At 44.7% G+C, this 24,332-nt stretch overlaps 3 protein-coding genes across 8 annotated transcripts in view; 1 reads left to right on the forward strand and 2 right to left on the reverse strand.

The window, feature by feature from the left end:
- The window catches only part of HNRNPAB (heterogeneous nuclear ribonucleoprotein A/B), a 29,353-nt gene extending 7,858 nt beyond the window's left edge, over positions 1-21,495 (forward strand). For 2 of the 6 annotated variants that reach the window (XM_068698026.1, XM_068698031.1), the window contains one exon: positions 21,050-21,495. The gene's annotated coding sequence lies outside the window, so the exon portion shown is untranslated. Of the gene's footprint in view, positions 1-16,982; positions 17,686-21,049 lie in introns of those variants that run through there. The other 4 variants (XM_068698023.1, XM_068698027.1, XM_068698025.1 and 1 more) reach the window with 2 other exon arrangements.
- PHYKPL (5-phosphohydroxy-L-lysine phospho-lyase) lies at positions 1,418-10,462 on the reverse strand. Its single transcript, XM_068698020.1, has 13 exons — positions 10,333-10,462; positions 8,376-8,494; positions 7,373-7,532; positions 6,670-6,744; positions 5,799-5,886; positions 5,568-5,684; positions 5,265-5,347; positions 4,756-4,981; positions 4,335-4,489; positions 3,742-3,831; positions 3,393-3,523; positions 2,928-2,984; positions 1,418-1,593 (listed from the first exon to the last, which is right to left on the reverse strand). The coding sequence occupies exons 1-12, from the start codon at positions 10,389-10,391 to the stop codon at positions 2,932-2,934; spliced, it is 1,356 nt and encodes a 451-aa protein (XP_068554121.1). The 5' UTR covers positions 10,392-10,462; the 3' UTR covers positions 1,418-1,593; positions 2,928-2,931.
- The window catches only part of COL23A1 (collagen type XXIII alpha 1 chain), a 169,482-nt gene continuing 156,791 nt past the window's right edge, over positions 11,642-24,332 (reverse strand). The window contains exons 27-29 of the mRNA XM_068698014.1: positions 24,096-24,182; positions 20,466-20,504; positions 11,642-19,139 (exon numbers count right to left, since the gene is read on the reverse strand). Of these exons, the coding sequence (XP_068554115.1) occupies positions 19,089-19,139; positions 20,466-20,504; positions 24,096-24,182 (177 nt within the window). The 3' untranslated portion in view covers positions 11,642-19,088. The remainder of the gene's footprint in view (positions 19,140-20,465; positions 20,505-24,095; positions 24,183-24,332) is intronic.

Genomic DNA, 24,332 nt, shown 5'->3' on the forward strand with positions numbered 1-24,332 from the left:
CTGAAGCTGTGCTGTGGGAGGAAAAACAACCAAGCTGCTGCTAGTGATGCAGCCCTGTTTCTAGATATAAGTGACCAATTAGAGAGAGGCTTTCCTGTTTTTTTGAGTAGTTTACCACTACTATGTAATAACTGATTTACTGTCTTGTTGCAGAGGAATCACAATCTTAAATTTAAAAATAATCCAAATTGTAAGTGCTGCTGTGCAAAGTAAACTTCTAATCTTTGTTGCAGTAACTGGTTTGTTATTACAATAAAAATTATCAGCTTTAAAAGTATGATTTCCACAAACCAGAAGTGGAACCAAATCAAGTAACTGAGAAAAGAGAAAAACAAACTTTTTCATAAGGCAAGCAGCTACTCCTGCAGGGACTATAATATGCTGCTCCCTGCTGGTTGTTTCTGGAAACAAACTGAAGTCTTAAGACTTTTGACCAGGGTTAAGGAGAAATTGAGTATAAAGAGAACTGAAGCAGATTTTTAATCATATAGTGGGCATGATAGCTATGCTGTTGGAGTAACAATGCCCAACTCAAAAATACAGAACTACAGACAACTGAAACAAATGAGTCCAGTATTCAGAAGTATTAATCTTGAAGATTGAAAAAGGAAGTGGTGTACTCTGTTCCATCCTTTCACTTGTTTTCTTTTGAAGGGTTAGCAGGATTTTTTCCTAGCAGATGGTTTGCCCTCTAGAGGGGGATTTGCATAGTGTTGTGCCAGGACTCACTGCTGCAGTACTTTTGGCTGATGTGTTAGCAGTAGCTGGTCAGCTGGCTGTTAAATTGGTGCTGTTTGGAAGTAGGTCTTCAAGTAATGCTTTCTTTCCAGGTGATGTGGCCTTAAGCACAAACTGGGGATTCTAGCACTTAAATGAGGAGCTGGATTTCCCTTCTTTGCATGAAAATTTTGTGATGCAAAGAATAGCTAACTGCCTGGTGAAAGCGAGGACTTCTAAGCAAGGCAGTTTCTTATGGCTGTAACAATTCTGATTTACTAATCCTACTCAGATAGTTGAGGACAAAGTATTTCCTGAGAACAGCCCTGGGAGATGTGACCCTCAGCTGTCTGTTCATCATGCATTTGGTGTTAAGGGTTTGGGGCTGAAATTCTTGGCTTAATTGCTCATTGAGACCTCTTGTTGAATATGTACTAGGAGGACTGACCTCATTAGCATGGAACTGCCTGCTGAAACTGGTCAGAGGTGCCTGGCAAAGGCAGCTAGAATGATGTTTCTATAGGTAGCTGTAGATAAAAATAAGAACTAATGGGCTCATCTTAGTTTTTAAGCAGGCATAAACCTAAAAGAGTATGAGTTTTGCTTTTGAAAACATAGTTTATAGTAGCTACTAGGAATATATTCCTTTATATGAGGTTTTAGATACTTTGTTAAATAAGAGCTGATTCCACACATCTGCCACAGTTGAAACAAGCTCTTAAAATTTATTTATCCTAAAGCTTTTACTTAACAAGGTAACTGGAAAAAATAAAGATTAACTTATCTGGTTTAAGACATGCTAGGATGAAGATTAAACATGCATTTTCATGGTAGAATAATACTTCTTAGTAGTAGATCTTGAACAATGTTCGAAACCTGTTGGGGGGAAAAATGTTTCATTGTAAAAGCATCACTAAAAGATTATTTAATTGCCTCATTTTCACTTACATTGTATGTAAGTGTAATACTGGTACTTAGCAAGAGGCTTTTTCTGTTCTTGGTTTCTTGTAGAAAAACTTTTCTTGCTTAGTTTAGATTGTGGACAAGCACGCTAAGTTGTTAGGCTTCTAAGTTTAACTGCTACTGTGAGTAATCTTTCTGTTCTCAAGAATACATAGTACTAACAGCTGTATGTCTTTCCATTAATTTGCTGAATAAAATACTAACACATTTTTCTTGTGCCTGCTGTGCTGTTGCACTGAACTGCATCCCTTTTCTTAGCATGTAGGGCCATAGCAGGGTGACTCTGGTATGGTGCTTGAGACCAGCACTCATCACACTGATTACATTCATACCCAGGTACCTAAAGCTTCATTGGGTACTTGGTTAAAAACACATGTCTGCTGGTTGGAGTAGGCTAAGGAAGTGCCAGGTGTACCAAAAGTGGTGTTACCAAGGTGTTAACTAAGTGCTCACTGCTCATGAGGGTGTGACAAAGCGAGTAGCAGCTGGGTGTTCTCTGTAAGCAAGCTATAGAGGGGCCACAACAGATACCAGGACTGCAACATTTGAAAAGCTAAACAGGGTTGTGTCTTATTGATGCCTACAGACCTCTGGGTATGGGGGTAAAACTGATGCTTAATTCTGATGCAGCAGCCACAAACTTGAAATGATTCTGTGTAGTTAAAAGAGAAATGTTCAAGAAAACCCAAGGCACTACTTACTTCAAAATAAAACGTTAAGTGAAATGGGAGCTATAGCTGTAAAAGTACTGCTTATAGCTCTTCATAAAACTGTTGGCTTCAGTGGAGGTTCCGCAATGCTGGCATGTGGAGCATACAGTGCTGCAGCACATGTTCTTAAGGGCAGCTACGGAAGGCTTGCTGAGAGGTGGTTATCCATCTGACTGTAACTGAACACTGCATGAAGCTGCACCAGCTACTGCCTGGAGGCAAAATGCACTGAGCAGCTGTCTAGGAGCTGTGCTCAGGGTAGGAATTCCTGAGAGGTGTTGGACCTAGTTTGAAGACAAGTGAACACACAGTGTTTTCCAGAGGTGTCAAGCTAGTGGAAGGTAGCTATGAATGCCAGATATATCCCAGTCTAGTCCATGCTTCCAGGCTGCCAACAATATCTGTAAACTAACCTCAAGTAAAAGCATGTCTGAGGAAACTTAGTCCTGCTCTATTGCCAGTGGTAGTGCCTGTGAAGCTAACCTTAGAACCCTTAGCTTTTAAATAGTACTGTAAGGAGTGAATATAAATAAATACCTGCTTAGGTAGAGCAAGTGGATGTTTTGTCCTGGTTCAGCTGTTGCTCTTCCATATCTAGAGGGACAAAAAGCAAGAACTTAAACTCATAGCTGAGACAAGTTTCTAAGTTAGACAATGAATGCACACAAGTTGTACAACAAACAAGCTGTGTGTCAAATGCCTCAATATGACTTTCAAGAATGAAATTTAACTCTGACAGTTCCCCTTGCTCAGATGAGTAAACACTAACCTGTGCCAGAGCAAAACTATTTTAAAAGGTGGCATATGCATCTGTGGAGTAAACAGTTTTCTTGGGGAACTTTAAAATGGAATAAGTTGGAAGTGAAAGCTAAACTTTCACTGACTGCTTTCCTATGGGTTCAGTGCCTACCACTTTGGCTCTGTTTCAGGACTTTAGGAAAGCAGGCTCAGTTGCTCAGTCCAACAGCAACCACTATAAGGTGATTTTCTGATCAGTAGTACCTGTTAGTAGTCTGTCAATTGTATCCACAACAAATTTTGCATCTTCCATGTTGAAGCACATCGGGGGCTTGAATTTAAGTACATTTCTTCCTGGCCCATCTGTACTCAGTAGAATATATTCTTCCTTAAGCCTGGAAAGAAGAATAACAAATACTTACGTTCACCTTTGCATGCAGTTCAGAAACACTCAAAAGCATTGACATGCTGGCTGCCTAGGCAATGCTTTTCTGCACTGACTGGTGTCAGTTTCTTCTAGTTGGCCATATTTTAGCAACTGCTGAGTGCCAGGCTCCTTTTAAATGTTGTGCTTGCCTAGCACAGCGAGGAACCACATGATTGTCCCACGTACCTTGTTATTAAATGCTCTGCTTCTGCTGTGGCTGGGGTCCTTTCTGCTTGATCCTTAATTAAGTCCACTCCAATGAATAAGCCAGAACCCCTTTGAAAGAAACAGAAGCGGTCAATCTATGTAATAAGAAGGAACTGCAAGTGAACTAAAGGATCAAGAATGGCTTTTGTGAGACCAAACCTTAATAGCATGCAAACTACAGCTGGCTGTTTGCTAGTGTAGAAAAGGTGTTGCTGTTCTACAGCAGTGTAGTAGTACAGTACAGGCTCGCCATGTGCTACCATTCTGAGCAGATACATGATGAATATATTCCTTATCCAATTTACTAAACTTTTAAGCGCACAAAGAAAAATTAAACAGGAGAGTGAGCTATTTTCTCATTGAAATCCATGAGGCAATACTGGCCTAGAGTGGTCAGGTATATTGGACTGCTGCCAAGCTCAAGTGTGGTTTAATCTAATGTACAGTAGGGTTTTGATTTTTTGCTGAAAGCGAAGATTTAATGAGTCTCTTAAAAATCCTGTCAGTTTGGTTTATCATGAACAATTCAATCCAACAAAAAGCAGCCAAAGCTGTAAATAAGGCATTGTTACCTGACATCACCAATAATGGGATGCTTGAGTTTCAGCTCCTTGAATAGCTTCATCAAGAAGTTGCCTACTTCCATGGCATGAGCCTGGAGGTGTTCCTTCTCTATCACATCTAAAACCGCTAATCCAATGGCACACGAAACGGGGTTTCCTCCAAACTGAGTTCAGAAAAGGCACACGTGGCAGGTGAAAGGGAAGAAAGATGCAACCTTGGCACTGAAGGTGTAGCCTCAGTGACAGAAAGAGCATACTGATATTTATAGCTGAGAGAGCCAAAAAATAAAGGTTATGTACTAGAAAGATGCCATTCACATTACAAGTAATGGTGTAGGTAATGAAGATAAGAAAATAATGTTGCATTAACATCACATTCTACTACTCAGGCTCACCTTTAAAAGGAGAGTTTGGTCAACTTTTTACTTACTGTGTTAAAATACTCCACTCCTGTGGCTGCAAATGCTTCTGCAATTTCTTTTGTTGTTGCTACGCAGGCAAGTGGGTGCCCATTGCCTATGGGTTTCCCCATGGTGACAATATCGGGTATAAAATCTTCTCCCTGAAGCTGGAATGCCCAAAAGTGCATTCCAACCCTGCCAAAGCCGACTTGAATTTCATCAGCAATAAACACACCGCCTGCCTTGTGCACATGCCTGTAACATAACAGCTTTTAGTATACTCTAAGAGGAGACTGAACATAATATTTACAGCTTTAGAACATGCAGAGAGCAGTGCTTTGCAAACTTTGGCAGGCCTAAAGTTTGTACCATGTGCTTAAAAAGAGGCCTGTGCCAGGCAAAACTTACGTTTTAACATAAGCGTTCACCTTGATATGTTTGTAAATCTGTATACTACAGAAGTCAGATAAATTCTCTATCATCTTCATGTAGGATGCATTTTAAACTTTAAAAGTGAAGATAATGAACAGCCACTTACTCTGCAACCTTCTGAAAATAGCCTGCTGGTGGAATGATTTGACCACCAACGCTTGGCAGGGATTCAGCAAAAAATGCAGCGATCTGAAACACAGGTACCATGTAGTGTTTGGACACGACAGAGGAAGTTGTGGAAATCAAGTTAACAGCAAGCTTAGCGTTATTAGATGGTCACTGCATTATTACTACATGATTTCTCTTTCTGATAAGTCCATGTCACTTAGCTCAGTAATGTTGAACAGCACTGACCACCACCTGTGCTCAGTTCCGAGGCAAGTCAAAGGATTGAGGAAGCCACGCTTACCTTTCTGCCTTTCTTATGTGCTTGCTCAATAATAGTTTTCACTTCGTTAGCATAGGCTGTTACTGAATCTTCATGGTCCTCTCTGTACAGTCCTCTGTAGGTGTCTGGAACAGGAGCCTAAGCAAAGGAACAGTGTATTCTCTATTTAATATATCAAATTATTCTATATTTCGTATATCATAAATAAGACTTCATTGAATTTACAAGTAGTCAATAGTTATAGGTACATACCACATGGACCCATTCCTTTTGTCCTTCTAGATTTCGGAATTTATATGGGCTTATGTCAATCAGGGATGTCAGGTGTCCATGGTAAGCACTTAAAAAACAATCAGGAGAATTAAGCAGTGATTTCCTCAGTATCAAGAGTTCTTTAAGATTAACATTACTGACAGCTAAAGCAAAGTAGATGGGCTGTCACCTAGTGCAAATACGGTCATTTAGCTGAGACCTGCTCTGAGATCTCTCTCAGTCAGCTTATGGGTAACTGGAGTTTTTTAAAAGCACAGTATGCCATGTCAGTGGTCTTTTAGGGCCAGTGACTAGAATCACAGCAGTGTAAGTCACAAGCAGTATTAAGAGACCTGCAGGTGTCTGGCCTGCTTCTGAATATCCTCCAAGGAGGGAGATTTCAGTCTCTCTCTGGCCATCCTGTTCTAATATTTGAACACCCTCACGCTAGGAAAGTTTTCCTGTGTCCCCTCAGAATTCAGCTTATGGCCCTTGTCTCTTCCTGTCACCAGGCAGCTTCAGACCTGGCTTCACATTTTTGTGCTTTTCCAGGAGGCAGTTCTAGATCGCAGGAAGATTTCCTGCTAGCTTCCTCCTAAGGCAGAAGAAACCCAATTTTTCTAAACGTTTAAGTCTACAGCTTACCTGCCCCATGGCAGGCTACTGCTGGCCTTGCTTTGGTGTGGCTATGTCTGCCTTGTGCTGGAGCAGCCCTACCTGAACACTACTTCAGAGGTGGTGGCACAACTACTGAACAGGGAAAAATTGCTTCTCCCACCTTCCCGGCTGCAGCCTTCCTACTGCAACAGTCATGCTCTGACCCCAGCACAGAACTGTGCCTCGTACCCCACAGTAAATAAAACATACTTACTGGTCTAAAACTATAACATCCTCGTGTTTTGTATACTGCCGTGCCATCCTTAGAGCAAGATCGTTAGCTTCAGATCTACAATTGAAAAATTTGATAAACATTTCATTGTGGGTAGCTGAATTTCAGAATTCTGACCACCCTTGCAGAGAACACACAGAACTAGATGCAAGGTGCTGACACACCAGTAATCTGTAGTGTTTTGCACTCAGTAGGTCTGCTCAACAGAGTCAAATCCATTTCAAAAAGCAGTATTACAGAAATGACTTCGGAAACAGCTCATTTTATTCTAAACTGTAAGTTGCTTAGGAATACAAGAACTCCCACAAGCCAAAATATATGCATCATTAGACTGAAATGTTGATGATAGAAGAAATGTCAAGTTCAGAAAACAAGTCAGACCTTACAGTTAATCCTTACATTAGTTGTTTGTAGTCCAAGGCCTTATAAACAGAATAAAACTCTTCTGAAATAAAGCACTTGTTCAGTTACCTGGTGGAGGGCTTGGTGAATGTGAACTTCAGAGGCACAGAAGTTCTAAAAGTGACTGGTTTCTTCAAAACAGAAGAAAAAACAAGCCTCTTTTAAAATACATTTATATTATAGTCATCCACTCCAGATCAGGCAGTTGGCTTTTGATAAGTGTTACCCTTGCGTGTGTGTAACTGGTGTAAAAATGGTGTAAAGTCTGCCGTAGCTGACTTACCCAGAATTCAAGAAATAGAAGGTGCACAACTTTTCAGGTAGTGTGTCTGAGAGCCTCTTCGCATAATCAACCAAGTTGTCATGAAGATAACGAGAATTTGTATTTAGCACTTGATTTTGCTCGTGGGCTGCTTTTACGACATCAGGGTGACAATGGCCAACTGCAAGAGAGGGGAGAGGGAGGGGTTTTAGGGTTTGCTGCATTATGCACAGTGATCGTTAACAAGCACATAACTGACTTCATGATTACGTCCTGTAACAGTGCAGAGCTGTTGTCACTGATGTTCATATTTTATCTGTGGGACATTAATGGTATTGTCAGCATAAGATAACATTGGTACGTCTTGAAATCCTTCATGAAAAACTCCTTTTCTTGGTTTTGAAAGTTTTAAATTGCCTGTTGTTATATTTCATGGTCAGTAGTTGAATACTGAAAATAATACATAATGGAGCAGTTTCCAATTCGATATTTTGAATACAGACATTTGAATAGCTTAGTAGCTTGCAATATATGCAGATAAGCTCTACCATCAAGGAATTATATTATGGCCCTAGTAGGATATTACTGGCAGCACTGACCGTTTTAAAACAATTTAAAATACTGCCAGAAAAACAGCTGCTTCATAAAATGCAAATAATACACCTCACTGAGCAGCAGTCCTGTGATAGTCCCCTCAGTAACTTCTACAAGTACAACAAACTATCAGTTGAGAGTTTTACAGTTAGATGCTTGACTTGCATTTTCAGGTACAAAGCTCTGTACGCTTTAGATAATACCTTTCTGTGAAAACAGAACAGATGCAAGTCTGGAAGGCATCATGTTCATGCACACAGATTCAAATGTGAACAGTAATTGCCCAGGCTGTAGGCTCAGGAAGGCCTTCTTCTGCTTGTTCAGTTAAATAACCTCTCACCCTAACACAAGGGAACAGTGGTAAAGAGCACTGATTGTTCCTTGTTCTGCTTAAGAAAATACAGTATCAAATAACAGGACTTGAACTTACCGTGAGCAACATTGTTGATGCAGTCAAGGTATTGTCTTCCCTTCTCGTCGTACATGTACTGGCCTTGGGCCTTCACAATCTTCACTGGATCATGAGAAAAAAACAGCTTGCAAGCAGAGCTGTGGTGGAGCATCAGAAAGCAAAGCAAGCATTAGTGATATTCCCCAAGTCACAGGTTATTCTGCTGGTCATGTTTTCAGCTGAGTTACTCAAGAGAAAGACGTTTCCCCAGTGCAGCAGCAGATGCTGTCATCTTACTGCTGGCCCCCAAAACAAAGCTGGGGGTAGGAGGAGAACAGCTTTTGTGCTCTGACTCAGTAGCCAAATTTTGTCAGGCTTGTAGGGGGAAAAACACTGTAGAACACAAACCCCTTCCCTAGGAATTCCCAAGCACAGCACACGGGACTTGCCTGTGATGTTACATCTCATCTATACCGTCTGCCCTTCCTGTTCTGGAAGCTTTGGTGTCTGTGTCTTACCTTATTGCCATTTTTATTATGTTCTTGGTTCTCACTAAAGGTACTGATTGTCCAGACAGTATGGTGCAGGTGGTTCTTGAGTGATTTAATGTTATTTTATTTATAAGGCTGGGCCTGATTAAGTGAGCTTGTTTTGTTTCACTGATAACGCATTTGACAATTAAAATTGAAATGCATCTACCCAAATAGAGTTGCAGGGATATAATTGGCACTGAAGGATGATGGCAACTGCTTCATTTAGTGAAGATTGCTTAAACAAAAAGAAAAGGGAAATAATGTGATGATAAATATTTTTTAAAAAAGTTATCAAACAAAAAAAAAGACAATGCTAAAATAAGAAAATACTTCAGTGTCCCTACAGGAATCCTCTACCTTCTCTATGAACTGGTAGTAGGTTGATAAAACAAGTTGTTCTTTTTGTTGGTTTTTGTTTGGAAGTTACCCTGACAGTTCAACATGTGCTAAAGAGGCATTTGGAGAGGCTGGGTCTTTGTTCCCAGTAACGGGGCAAATTGCCCACAAAAACACAAATGGTGTTCTTCAGGTTGGTGCAACTGGCACAGTTCTCAATTCAATTACAGATTCAGCATTTACGCTTCCAGCCTGCCTCTTATTGTCACAAAACATTACTGATTAAGGCCGCCTTGATTATTGAATACACAAGGGGCAATTCCTGTGGTCAAAACCACATAGTTTTGCTGCCATTGCTGGGAGCTTTTGACAAAACTAAGAATGTAAAGTCATCTGAAACAAAGCAAGTAACTGGGAGTCTGGAAATGAGTCTTGCACTTACTAGAATTAAGTTGAGCAGATGTATGCTGATTCTCTCAGGTTTTTGGTGTCTGAGAGTCCTGACCTGATTCCCGATGAGCTTTAGGACGAGATGCCCAGCCCTGCAGAGCCCCTGTGGCACAGGGACGGGCACGGCGCTGCTCCAGCACCACCCTGAGCCTCTGGCACTTTCCTTGGTTAAAGCCAGGAGTGCTCTCTGCCCAGCAGACAAGAAGTGCTTTATAAGCAGTTCCAGGCACGCCGTGTCAGACATGTTTTAAGGGAACTTTATGCTTTAGTTTTATAACCTTCTCTCTTCCTTGAAAACCAGTAATTATGGCTAATAACCTGAGCAAAACCCAGCTTTTGGAGGCTATCAGCACTGCCTTTACCCCCTTGGTGTTGCTCACTTAAACCTGAAGCACCGGTGAAGCACAAATCGTCTGGCCAGCGAGCAGGCAGAGTATCTGAGCCTTTGGGCTCAGCCCAACTCGCCCTGCTGCGGCCATGTGCAGGAAGGAGCACCCGGTGCCACGAGTGCCTGGTGCCACGCTCAGCGGGAGCAGCCACTGCTGGCCCTGCTCCCAACCAGGGCAGAGCAGGCCCAGGCCCAGGCCAGGCAGCCCCAAGCAGCCACGCCAGGCAGCCCAGGAGCACGCAGGGGGCCTGGGAGGGGAGCAGCAGCGCCCGCTCCCCGCAGCACTTACCCGATCAGCTGCTGCCGCAGGGCCAGGGTGTCGTGGCGGTCGCGCTGCGCCGGCCTCATGGCCGCTCTCCCCTCTCGAGGCCGCTCTCTTCCTCTCCTCTCCTCGCTGCTGGGGCGGTGCCGCTGCTGCTGCCCACGCAGGGCGGCCCCAGCCAGGAGGAGCCCGGCCCCAGCCGCTCCCCCTGCGGGCTGCGGAGCCGGCAGCGCTGCGCTCGGGTGCCTGGTGGATCTGGCAGCTCCTTGCCACGTCCCGCCTTACCAGAGCACAGGGGGCTTGTTGGGAGCCGTAACTGAGCCTGCCCTGAGGGAGCGCAGCCCCTGGCCTCCCGCCCACTCCCAAACCCCAGCCCAAGCGTGCCGTTAGCTAGCTGCTTTCACGAAGGGTAAGGGTAGTAACTCACCAGCGCCTTCGGACTCTTGCACCTTCCAGTTTGGGCTCCTTTCTCGTGGTGGCTTGAAGCAGGAGGTCCCATAGCACAGCCAGGGGAGAGGCTGCCTCCACTGGGGTCCTGCGAGGCTGCTGTCAGCCCACATGGGGCCGGAGTGCAAGCTGGTGCCAGCGCACAGCACCTGAGCCCGTTTAGTTTCCAGGCACCTCGCAGGCAATAAAATGTTTCTGAGGGCCCTTCAGGCGCCTTACAGCTGCTATAGCACCCTTGCCTTTGAGCAACTTGCACTGTGAGGAAGTTTCTCCACATTCCAAACTAATTTGGGGCTGTAGCGTGGGTGTTAGGACTGAATTAACTGCACGCTCTAAGTGAAAGTGAAAACAAACCCGTGCCGTGCTGTGCTCCTCTGCTGGGTCGGTGACGGATGAGCAGTCCTGACCCACTGGGGAACAGCCCAGCCTAGGGTGGGCACTGGGTTAGGATTAAACAGGAAAACGATGGTCCTCTGCTCAGTGTGGTTTGGAATTTCTTAAAAATACAAAGGGAAAGAACCAGAAGGGGTGTCCTGGAATGGGTCCAGGCCTCTGCTCCTGCAGGTGTTTTGTCCCAAACTGTGTTCATAAGCTTAATATCTCTGCTACCAGATTTTGTTTGCATTCATTTGTTTTAAACTGAAGACATCTGCTTTTTAAAATTTTCTGAACTCCAGAAAATTTTAAAATTTTGATCAATTTGCTAAATGTAGCCAGTAAATATTTCTAGTTGCAAGTATATATGAGAAACATACGAGCAATTTACATTTTTTGTTAATATGGAGAATCCAGAACCAAGTAACTATGAGTTTAAAATTAGGTTGAATTTAGGAAGTAAAACAGTTGTTGCATATGTCAGTTTGTAAGTAACAAAAGACAGCAGAGGAAGTGTTACTAATGGCCTTTAATCTTTATTTGAACTCTTGTCTGGTTAAGATACTTCATAGCTATTTATAGTAACATCCTGAACATTTACAATTTTGAAGGTTTATTCTTGGTTACAAATGCAGAGTTCATTATACATATTCACACAGTTGTCAAAGTAACCTGTACAGAGAGACCGGCTTGGAAAATCTAGTCTGTGCTTTTATTACAAAAAGCACAAAAAAATGTTTCTGGAGGTCTCAAGCTAATGTACTGTCCGTTACAGCTTTAGACTAGAAATACACAATGCAGTACTAATTAATGCCATTTTAACATGTTAAAACAATGGATAAGGAATACTGTTATTAATGCCTTCATTTTTAAAGCAATTGTTCCCCAAAGAAGTGAGTAAATAGAACACTTTGTGGCACATACATGATTAAAAATTGCAAAATTTTGCAAATAGAGATGTTAAGTATTCTTTTTTTAAATATTTTTAATATATCTTTATAATTATACTTTTAAAGGTGATACATTTTACAGAGATGTAGTCAGCTTTGTATAAAATACCATGTAAGTACATTCGAACAAAACTTTTCATGGTTTCCTAACGGCACACACGTGCAAATAGCCTTAACTCTTCTGAACAGCCTCACTGAAGTGATGCACCCATTCGCATAAATAAGGGATATTTGCGTAACATGGTAGAGGATTAAGCTCTATCAGCATAATTCCAAACAAGTAAGGACAGATAAAGCACATACTGCATGTATTTTTTTTAAGATGCATATAAATAAGTCAGATTTTCATTTAGATTTTGAATACCAGCAATTAAAGTTTCTCAAATTATGTATTTCAGAAATTGCACCTAAATGCCAGGGTACTTGCCAGCTTTAAAAGACCTATGTGCCCAAAGTAACTCAATGTGTTACAGCTGATGTCTTTCAGTTTTGACTGCTATTTCGTGCTGTTCGTCACATTGAGTAAAAAAAGAACTCCAAATAGTAATGCAAGAAGTTGCTATGCTATGGAATTGTCTGTACAGTGGTATCCCATCTACGAACCTACCCAGCAAATGCATCAGGACTCCAACCCTCCTGCTGGCTAATAGCCGTTTACTATCTCTTCCATCTGGTTTGGAAATTCATTGAGTAATTCAGCAGGGTCCTAACTTTTCTATTCAATAGCCAAAAAGCAGATTTGATATGCACCTACTTCAGAAAGTGACGTAAAATGCACTCTTAAAGCTAAGCGTACAATTCAGTGTTTAACAATATAAAAACTTAAGTGCACTTAGCGTCATTTACCCAGAAACGTACTTCAGGTACTCGGGACATCTCCACTTTAACGCTCACCGTTCCTATCCACATTATATAAGAAGCCACACACAGCCACACAAGTTAGCTGACTGTTCCATGAAACCGAGCAGCTATGAGGCAACTTGTACCAGAACTTCGCGAACAGGGATTGATTGTTGTCCTAAGACATAGGAAAACCGCAAATGCTAATGTATTTGTTATTCCACTCCGCTGTCAATAACGCCACTTCTTATGCATTGAAAATTCATGTTTCCCAGCCTCCCTGTGGTTTCCCCCCCGGCTCCCTACAGTAGTATAGCGTCCTCTGGTCTATTAAATCCTCCTCCCATTCATTTCGAAGTGTCAGGGTTTCAGCACTTACTTTAGCTGCAGATTACACAACAGTCAGACATGCCTTTTGTTGCACCATCTATTTAATGCCAAAAGCATATGGGAAAGTTGCAGTGGTTCACTTAGGAACATGAAAACAACAAAAGGAATTGTTAAGTTTACAGATCCAGGCCGTGTACTCACTGGTTAGCTTCAGCGTGCAGTAGGTGCCCCAGAACAGAGCTGCAAAAACTGTGCCACATTGCTGGCAGGTTCACCACAGTGCCAGGGACACCACAAAAACATGGGTGACCCCAGTAACTGACAGCGAGACTTGACTGCAGTGGCACCTTTTCTCCCTTATTTGCTAGATCTTATTTTAAACTGTTTTTTAAACGTATTTTAAACTGTTGCAAACAAGTCCAAGAAATGCTCTTACATAAATGTTGTGCTGGAAGGTTGCCCAGGTCAGTATATGCTACATTCATTGTCTCCCAAAGCTAAAGTATCTCAGGCCTGTTGAAATCTATCAAAATGCTTCATCTGTCACTTCTTCCTGGTTAAACAAGGGGAAAGCCTGGCTGTGCTACTAAACTCATCAACAAATACTTACCAGGCAAAACTTAGGGGCCTGAAACAAGGTCAGGCAGCACAGAGGTTTGGTTCCACCCTTGGCCACCTACTGAGGTCTGTGGGACTGAATCTATCCCTACCCTGGTGAATTAGAACCAAACTCATTGAGCGGAGTTCAGACAGATCAGTAATTTGTCCAAGATAAATAGTTCGTGAACACTTCAGTTTTACATTTCTATCATGCATTGTTATTAGTATTTTTGTAAAACAAATCTGTTGTATGCAAGGAAAATAACTCAAAGCTTCCACTCTAACATTTCAAGATGGAAACTTGGCTGGTAACCTACTTCTATTTGCATAACACCTTTAATTAATTATCTGGGCAACAATTGGATTAAAAAAAAAATAAGACATAAGAATATGATGGTATTTCCCAAGAAAGAAATACAAGATTTGGAAAAATATTTAAGTCTCTGTGTATGCGCTTCTGTTCTACAATGATCTATTCAAACCTTAGAGCCACACAAAAGACGTGCCCATCCCTATGTATGCTGTCAATTAGGGGCACTGCTGGTGGGGGCAGGAGGGGAGTGTTTTCCCCTCGTGGCACTGCATTTGTTTCTCCATTAAAAATCGGGCCTCTAGAGGGCAGCATTAAATCAGCATTCAACAATTCGGGCACCACGACCCAGAATTACTATGGAGTACGGGGAGAATTTACAGGCTAACAGCACACGGGTACTGGCCAAGGGTGGCTGCGTACCATTACAGTAAATCCAGGAATTTCTGGCATCTTGACTATTTTAATTAAGGTGCCTGCTACAAATGGGTGAGATCTTCAATTCTGGCCCAGGAGTTCAGGGTATTGGTTATAAAATCAAGGGCCACATGTACCAAATTGACAGATGCATTCTGAGCTGTGGGCTGGGCAGACAGCAGGCACTGCAGCCGGGGGCTCTGCACGTATGGACTGCTTCAGCTTCCTGCTGACTGCAGTCAGGGCCAGCAGCAGAAATGGGACACTGAACAGAGGAAAGGGAATAAGAGCAAAGGAGAGAACAGGCTTTCCTGCATGAAAGCCGTGGTCATAAACAAACACGCTTCTGGGACAACAGCTATCACAACCCTAAAAACCTGGGGAATGACCGGTGTCAGTCCCTGCGGAACACACGCTGCCATTGCACAGGGTGTCTTGAGCTGCTGAAACCTCCCGTGCATTTTACTGGTTTGCTTAAGAATTTCAAATGCAAAGATAAAAAGCTCACAGGTATTTTATCTTTTGGTTCCCTAAAAAGAAGCACACATTAGAAAGTCTGGTATTATAAGAAAATTCATATTTCAATACACAGGAAAAAAATCCATAGGGAAATAAACTCATTACCATGACATACATAACAGCGAGCCTTAGAAGCAGCATGTACGCGAAAGAAGAGTCCCCCTGGAGAGTAAAACAAAGCAGAGAGCAACATCCTTCTTGTTTCTTTTAAACTAAAGTCCCGGTGCATTAAGGCTTTGAAATGGGTTCAGTCTGGAGTCAGACCTGGTTTTATCAGCCACCCGTTTCACAACCCAGAGAAATGCTCCTGAACTAGCTGGCCAAGCCTGCAGTTAGGTCAGCTGCACAGCTAATTAATCTCACCTGCCCCCATCCACTCAGGCCAAGTCATCAGGATCCCTCTGGCAAGGGGCCCCTGGAGCTGCCAGCGTGCTTTTGGCACCACAGCCACAGCCACGGGAGATGTTTGGCTGTGGTCACCCCCCCAAAATACATTCACAGCCGAACTCTGGCAGGTGGTCAATAATTTCAATTTGATACAGAACAAATCTTACAGAAAGTGCTCATCCCATGCTCCTGGGCAGCAGAGAGATGGCTATCTGAGCATAATGGAAATCACCGTGCTTGTATAGTCAGTTAAACCAGACTAATAAATTCTGGTAGTAACTAGAAAACAAAGATAAACGTGAGTTGGCCGGCCTTTACATTCCCCAAGACAAGTAATTCAAGTGTTTTAACCCAAGTGTTTGTTCATTGATGAATCCACAAAGCTAACACGTTAACGATTTCAGTGATCGAGCTAAATCAATGGCTCAGTCAGTGACCTACATTTCACGAGCATGAGCAGCCTCAATCATCTTCAGCATGTCAGTCAGCTTTATTGCTGCTGACATCTAGTGGTAACATCCAGCTGCATTTCTGAATTCCCATAAAACAATCTTACATTCTCTCAAGCCAGAAAAAAAAGAGAGGTTTCCTGAGGGAAAAACGCACTGCGCTGTGTGAGAGGCTGAGATAATTACCAAGTTTTTGTCTGGGACTGCCAATGCTACCTAAAAGTAAAATTTATCTTCGTGAGCTATTTGCAAATTCAAAGTATTAAAAACCCACATAAACATTTTCATATGGAAGGAGAAAATAATCAACTGCTCTGGCATGAACTTGCTGAGCAAAGCACATCTTTTTTTAACTCTTCCCCATAAGATCATGACTGCTCTGAAGCAATTTATCATTTAACAACCCACTCTTCCAAATCTGTGTGGAAGGCACGTGGAAGTCTGAACGGATTTCCTTAGACCGTACAAAGAGCAGTTGCTCTATCAGTTTCCGATTTGCAGTGTATGACACACAAGGGACACAGCTCAAAATGCACAGGTTACCCGCACCGATCCCCTGCACTGTTCGTGCCCGGGGAGCTGTGCCACGTCCTGTGCCTGCCGCCACTTTTGGAAACTAAAGCCCAGAGCAGCTGCTTCACGGCTGCGGCTCTGTACGAGGGCAGCAAAGCTGCGGCATCTCCAGCATAAACCCCTGCAGGAGGCCTTTACCTGGGAACTGTCCAGGGTTACCTCTAAAACATTTGGCAGCCGGGGTGGCAGCGCTGATGGGGACAGGTGCTGGCTGCAGCTCCGAGTCAGGAGGATGATTCGAGCCTTCCTCCTGGACGGGCAGGGAAACACCACGAGCGGTCCAGAACATGGGGACGGGGAAGAAAAACCCTGGTTAAGAAGTTCAGGTGACATAACAAGAGCTCTCTTCCTCTGTTACAAGCAAATGTCTTGGGTTCTGTGGTGCCAGAGGCTCTGTGTTGGGAGGGGGAAGGCTGCCGCGCAGAGCGGTCAGAGCAGCGGGTAAAGCACTGTTTGGTATTCTGTATCGATGTTTTGCAGGCCTGGCAGTGGTCACAGTTGATGCCTACAAGCACTGGATATTCCACAAGTTGAAGACGGAATACTGACTTGTTTACCTGAAGATAATAGGACTTCGGGGTATTTCCTCAGAGAAAATATAAATTTTAATATAATTTCATAAGCTTTGGAGGTTAGCTTGTCTCGTAGCTTCAGTGATATCAAACTTCTTCAAGTAGGAGCTAGATAGAAAGCTGTTTAGTTTTTGCCAGCGTATGTAAAACAAGACTTTTCTATCTGCATTGTAGATTGTTTGTGGACACTTCCAGATTCTTGTGCTTTCTGCGGTCATTCTGGGGACTGAGCTCTCATTGATACCAATAGAGGTTCCACGAACAGGACATCTGCGGGATATCAGGCGTAGCAGCCCACAGCGTGGTTTGGAGTAGTTCATTGTTTTAGTTTGGAGGTGGCTGGGGGAGACGGGAAGAGCAACTGTACGTTAAGGGAACAATTACAGATCTTCTTCCCAGTGACATCAATAAGAGATTTGCCTTCAACCTTCCACAGAAGAATTAGCTTTAAATTGGGACAGAAAAGGGGTTTTTCAAAAGAATTAAAAGCCAGCGGGAGCTCGTTCAACTGCTCCGTATGCCTCTAAAACCTCCCACACCAAAAGTGATAGCTAACATCATGAAATGGAAGTAAATAAAATGCATTTTCATTGCTGTTTTGAGTTAAATAATTCTCGTTTCTTGATTTGTTAGTTCATCTGAATTTACAGATTTAGTCTGTACAGCGACCGAGAGTACGGTCAGGAACTGCTGAAGCCGTGAAGCGTAGCCACAAAGCAAGCAACGCCTAGGTGTAGACCCTAAGCAGCAAACAAAGCTAGGTAACAGCAGGTTAAAGCCTACAAATCCAAATCTTGTGCCCCCACACCTACCAAACTGGCAGCTTCCCCTGGGGCTGATAACCGCATCCACCCCCGTGAGTCTCCTCTGGCACCGCTGCCCTCAAAGATGCAGGAGCAAGGATCTGACAGGGTGCAGATCTGCTCAATACACCAGAAACGATTCCCTTCTGTTCTCTTAAATTCAAGGCCACAAAGAGCCCTTCTATCATCTGGTTTGATACCACGGTCAGGCTCTTAACTTCACCTCAGACTCCTACACACAGGCAAGCAACTCGTATTGGGCTCAAGTATTTCCTCCAGAAACGATCTGTGAAATCAAAGAGGCATTAAAGTGATGGGGATTCCATCACCGGGCTGGTTAGGATTAACCTGCCTCACCATTACAAAGCCATGGCTTATTTTATGTGATTTTACTTAGCTTCAGCTTCCAGCCATGGGATGAACTTGTTTCTGTAAAGTATCTCCTCCCTCTAAAGGAATCCGATTGCCTCAATCTTCATTGTAAGCTGAACAGCCTTGTCTGTAAGCCATTTTCTTCCTGAAACATTTTTTTATGGCTCTTTACTGCATAATCCTTGTTTTTTTTCCCCCAAATCTTTAAAAACAGCTGGTAAAGATGTTGGCAATTTTTTTTTAATTTCTGTCACTAACGCAATATGCAGAGAAAAATCGTAACCATCATTTTATTCATTGCCTTGCTCTGCATGGGATGTGCCTGGGATAATTAAAAGAAAGAGACCAGAAAAAGGGAATGAAAGGAGGGTGAAGAACGTGCAGAGCTACAGAGTTCACAATCAAACCACATAAACCCAAGAAAATCAAATGCAAATGAACCCTACAAACCAAAACAAATGCCCCAAACTCGGAGATTTGGGAAGCCCAGTAGCAACAGTCCAGGCTCTGTTGCATAAGAAAAGACTTGAGCAGAGCCCTCCCTGGGGTGCAGCTCTGGACCGGCAGTTTTAGCGTGTTTGAAATTTTGCAGTGAAGGTTTCTGCGGTGGGATCTGCAGTAACAAAGTGCTCGCACGTCTTCAGCCACAGGCCAGGACCCGGAGGCACTTCCTTTTGGGATAGAAGCTTTCCTTGACAGGAGCAGAGATCCGCAGGCAGTCCCGCTTGTTGCATTCCGCCAGAGGCTCGCTAGGTCCATCACAAGGGCAGGTAGCGACGCAGGGAGCTTGGCGTTGTTTCCTCTGCCAGTTTGCTGGCACATAGCAGCTGCTTCCATACCTAGGGCTGCGTCCTTTTTTTCTTCTTCGTTTTCAGCCAGTTTTTTTCGCTCTTTTAGCGTGCACGTACAATGCAAATACAGAGTTGAAAGCCAGATTAGGGCAGGGACTCGTCCCTGCAGCGTGCGGTGAGGCACACGAGGCCACACGCCGCCTCCGTGCTGTTAGTTCACACAGCAGCGTTAGCAGTGAGCACTGCTCATTCCCAGCCAGGGTCACTGTACCTCTATCACATCTCGCTGTTACCATGCGTAGCTGACGGGTTTGGGAGCTTTACAGTATTTTCAAAGTCCATAAATGGCAGAATCCAGTATAAAAAAAGGTCAATATATTACTGTCGAAGGTTTTTTTTTTCCTTTTTTTATACAAAAATTAAAAAGATCAAAATATATCACATTATTTACACACTGTGTTTCATGCTTAGAGATCACTGAAAAAGAACACAGACAAACATTTTGATCAAGAGAAACACTCCACTACTAATCTTCCTGTTAACATAAGGACTGATGGTCAGAGTTCTCTGAACATTAACAGTGCATCCAAACAACTTACCGCAAAATTAAAAACTTACATGCTAAGAGCATGCTTACGTTCTAACAGAGGGTCTGCAGCCAGTTAGTAACATGCCTGCTATTAACTGATGTGTGTCCATGTACCACGCTGGAAACTGGGTTAGTAATCCTGCTCAGCTTCAGCGTCACAGCCTTGCTGGAGGCCAGGCTTGCAGCAGCCTCGTGTCAGCCTGGATCAGATGCTTGTCTGGGGGCAGACGTCTCTCCTCGCTCTCCCGGGCTGCCTTGGGCACTGGCCACCCCTCCCGAACACCCCGTGGCTGTTCCAGGTGCACGAGCCGTTAGGAATTACCTGCCCCCGTGCACCCAGATGTGTTGGTCAGGCACTGAAACAGCGCAGTAATTGGGATTATAATTACGGTGGCAGAAAAGCCTCAGTTTGGAAATTGATATTGTGTAACTGTGACGAAAGGTAGCTCCTGCTCCAGTCTCAGCCAGGACGCAGCGCGTTTCCCAGGCACGTTTTGGAGGGCCAGGGAGTTTTTGCACGAGTGGCTCCAAAGCTGCTGGGGCCGTAACTGAGGCCTCGTCTGAGTGAACCTGACCAAACGCTCTGTTACTGACAACATTTACGAGAACAATTTCTCAGGCTTAGCAAGCTTTTGGAGTGGTGTTCCTAGCACTAGATACCAGTGTGCTGCCGTGGGGAACACGGCACGAAATGAGGTCGAATCCTGCTCCTGCAAGGCGTGACGCTGCCTGCCAGCTGCAGGGTAGTGCGTAAAGGGAACGCAGTCGCACAATCACCGTGCACCAAACCAGCTACTCAGGGCCTACTCAAGGATCTGTTATTATTATTACTGTACCTTATGCCAACATCCCGCTACTGGCAGTCCATCTGGTCCCTGCAAAATTGAATTTACAGACTTAAATTTCTGCTGACAGCGATTTCAGTGTCAGACTCAGAAACCCAACGCTCAATCCTCACAACAGCGATGAGAGGTTTAGCAGGAAGGTTAATTACCATGCAAAATCTACACACTATGTCCACAGAGATAGTCACTCAGTGTCACACACATGATGCTGAGTACACCCCAGGGTTAAAAAAAAAAAAAGAAAATCCACACATTCTTTTCCTTTAAACAAAAAAAAAAGGAAATGCAAACAAATATAAAATCTGGAACCTCAGTTAATTAACTCTATAATCTGCTGTTTCTGTTCTTTGTGATCAGACCTATACATGGAAAGCATGATGTGGAAATGTATCTTGTTAATAACGTGCTTTTCGGGTTGGGGTTGGTAGATACTTTTGATGATAACCTGATCATGTTAAATTCAGTTCTGCAGTACTTAGCTTCTTTAAGAAATCTCGAGTCGCTGAACTGATTGAAATAGAGTAAGTTGTGGACTATGCAAAGGGAGTGAAAGTATTTGTCTTTTTCTGATGGAGATACAAGAAACACACAGAACTCAAAGCCTAAGAGCTTGCTTGCCAGGAGGAAATCACTGAGAAGGAAGGAGCCCCTTAGAAGAGGAAGGACTGAGTGTGACCGACTCCTTCAAGATACTCTTGAAGAAAACAGCTGCCTTCAGCTGCCTTTTCTGATGCTGGATTTTTTAAGGCTTTTGGATCTCTGGTTGCATCAATTTGTGCATGTAGAGCCACAGAGAGCACCCAGGCACTGACCCCTCCCTCAGAACCATCTCCAAAGCAAGCAGGGGCTGGAAGCCACCAGGACGTGTCTGCAGCAGAGAACTGCTAGTGCAAATAGAGGTCAAAACGCATTTTTACATTTTTTACTGTAAATGTCAGTCATCACATTTTTTGTATTCTGTATTGATTTTATATGTAAAATAGCCTATGCCCAATAAAAGAGATGCAGTGACGCAAGGTGACCCTCTGCAGCTGCTCACAGCGTGACACCTCGGGTTATTTGCACGCGCCTTCCTGTAGATTACAGATTTGGAGGCACACACAAATTTCTGCTGACACCAGTCAATGTTTTGGTCCATGGTGATAAAAAGACAAAAAACGTGCAACACGTGCATTTGTCAGAGTAGTTGGGGTGAAGGCTAACGGGGACAGCACGCAGAGCAGGTGTTTCCCCCAGGGAAGCCCTGGGCTGCTGTCAGAGCCCCCCAGCACACCGACCCTCACAGGGCTGACGATGCCCTCGGCCTTTTCTCCCTCCCATGCACTCCAAATCCTCATTTGGCCATCAGGCTCCACACGTTTCTACCACGTTTCACTCGAGTGATCCCAAAAGGACTCAGCTCACAGAGCGCTTCCCAAACCACGTGTGAGGCTCACGCTCGCGCTCCTGGACCGAAAGCAGTCACCAAGAAGCCAGCAGCCCCCGGCCGTGCCGAGGACGAAGCTGACACGCGGGCAGCCCGCACATCCACGAGCCACGTTAACCAGCTGCCTGCAGGAGAAGCCACCTTCTGCACCGGCAGCATAGATGGGTCTCGTGTGCTCTGTAGTTCAGACGGGACATGCTTAGTAAATAGAACATCTCCGGGGAGTAAATACGAAGAGCTGGAGCAGGCCTGCTGCTAATCATTGGTTTCTTTGACACATCTGAAAGTAATTTAACTTTTTGAAAGAGAGACAGCTTACTGCCCTTTTGTTTCTCTGAAGACAACTGCAAATCATCTAGCATGCAGCATTTTCTATGGTTAAAAAAATGAAAATAAAACAATGACCTCGTTTAGCTAGTCATGCAGAACCCTCTGGATCAGGGAGCAGAGCGTGAACCTCTGCATAATCGGTGGACTTCAACCCGAGCTCTGCAGCACGGAGCTGGCACAGCAAACACCACAGCAAACGCCTTTTTGATGCCTCAGGTGCCAGTGACCTCCTCCAGCCCTGCTCCCCAGGTTCACAGCACCCACGGGGACAGCCTTGCAAAACCCAGCTGGGAGCCTGACGTGCGGGGCTGCAGAAGCACGGGCACGAGGAGAGGCTGGGCCATGGGTAGAGAGAAACGAGAACCGAATTTCAGTACATGCTGTTGGGAAGGGTCAACTCCCCTGGCTCCTTGTCTGAAGGCATTTTAACTGTGGGCAGAAGGCACAACGCTTCGGTGTCCTACAAGTACCAAAACAAAGCGCTGCTCACTCTCCCTGGAGGGTTCACTCCTGCGGACAGGGCTCAGGCACAGCAGGAGCACACACGAGCCATGCAAGGAAGGCAAAGAGCAGGTACTGTACCAACGGGCAGGGCACGCTCACCCCGGCCAGGCCTGGCAAGCCTGGCTCCCCTTGGCTGCCCGAAATGCTACGATCTCCCTGCGCAGAAACAAACAGAACCGCTCGCTGAGAACGACCCCGGAGTCACTGAGCAGACATCAGTGTGTGAGCAGAAAGGCAAGCACATTGTCAGAGCTCCGCGCGCCCGTTTCTGATGACACAGCAAGTCGACAGAGGCGCTGCGTGGTGGGGAGCAGACACACACAGCCTCATCTGGGAAATATCTCCTGCGGCAGGCCAGGGGTTCGCATTTGAACAGCGCAGGGAAAAAGAGGAGAGTTAAATCATCCAGCATGTTAAGTGAAGAAAGGTGACCCGTCAGAAACAAATAATGGTAGTTCTCATTCAGTCTCCAAGCAAAATTCAGTACCCTGAGCGAGGGACACGGCTGCTGGTACAGGAGCTGCACGGCAGCTCCGATTGCCACGGCTGTGCATGTCATTAAATGAGCAGTAATGAAAAGGAGGTAGATTGTAGCAGGCCAAATAATCAGTGCAGATTTTGTTCTGGGCCACATCAAAGGTCTGAGAGATTGTGGAGCAATCCACCTTGCGCAGACCTGGAGGAAGGTTTCTGGAAAGCCTTTTTGCCTGCACGCTGTGTGACGGTGGCCCGGGATGTGTCTGAGAAAGGACAGATCTGAGGCGCGAGCTGCTATCTCAGGCTGAGAAACACGGGAGGTCTGTGCTCCCAGAGGCACTTTTTGGCAGCCTGAGGAGCTCATACATCACATCTCTCTGGCAGTATTAAGATGCTATCAACACCAACCCGCTTCCCCACGCGGGAGAGCTGCAGCCAGCTTCATCCCTGCTCGGTGTGGGAGCCGGGATGGAGAGCCGACCTTGCTTTCGGATCGCCCCCCGTCCCGTGCCTCAAGTTCCTCCCCAACTGCAAACGTACTCCAGCGCAGGCAGCTTCACCAGGGCACGCTATCTCCTGAAGAGCATTACTGAAGCCCATTGTTCCCGACTACAATAAGAAGGTCTCTGCACAAAGATTCTTTAGTTTTACTGCTGTGGCTTGTTCCCATCTGGCCAGTGAGGAGCCCTTACAGTGAGCAGGGAACTTCCAGCAGTGCAGATAAAACAAACCATTAAGAAAAGTGAGAAAACAATAACCATCTGCTCTGATTTACTGCGAAATAAAGATCTACCAAATCCTCCCTCGCTTTCCCTGGCTGCAAAGCCACAGCCACTCACAGTCCCTGCCACGCACGCCAAGGATGAGCAGAATAAACAACGTACCACGGGGCAGGGCTGATCCAGTCCGGGAGGGCCAGGTTCCCCCTTCTGCCCTTTGGCTCCTTTTCTCCCTGGGATTCCTCGCTCACCCTGTCACAACGGGAAAATAAAATCAGGAACAGGAGGGGCGACTGGCAGGGAAAACACACCTCAGTTTCACTTGCACAGCAGCTGCTGAGCCCCAAGTCTCACGCAGAGTAGGGATGTCTGCACTGGTGCAACCTCAATTGAGCAATTAAA

Source organism: Anas acuta, chromosome 14 (genome assembly GCF_963932015.1).
Source record: "Anas acuta chromosome 14, bAnaAcu1.1, whole genome shotgun sequence".
In the NCBI taxonomy this organism is placed as follows: Eukaryota; Metazoa; Chordata; class Aves; order Anseriformes; family Anatidae; genus Anas; species Anas acuta.

What these genes read in the sequence shown, in the direction of transcription:
- PHYKPL (XM_068698020.1), bottom strand. Translation starts at nt 10,391, where the DNA reads ATGAGGCCGGCGCAGCGCGACCGCCACGACACCCTGGCCCTGCGGCAG. An exon ending in GAGTGGAGTATTTTAACACA is followed by an intron (nt 4,490 to 4,755) that starts GTAAGTAAAAAG and finishes TTCTGAACTCAG; the next exon opens with TTTGGAGGAAACCCCGTTTC. An exon ending in CCCATTATTGGTGATGTCAG is followed by an intron (nt 3,832 to 4,334) that starts GTAACAATGCCT and finishes TTTCTTTCAAAG; the next exon opens with GGGTTCTGGCTTATTCATTG.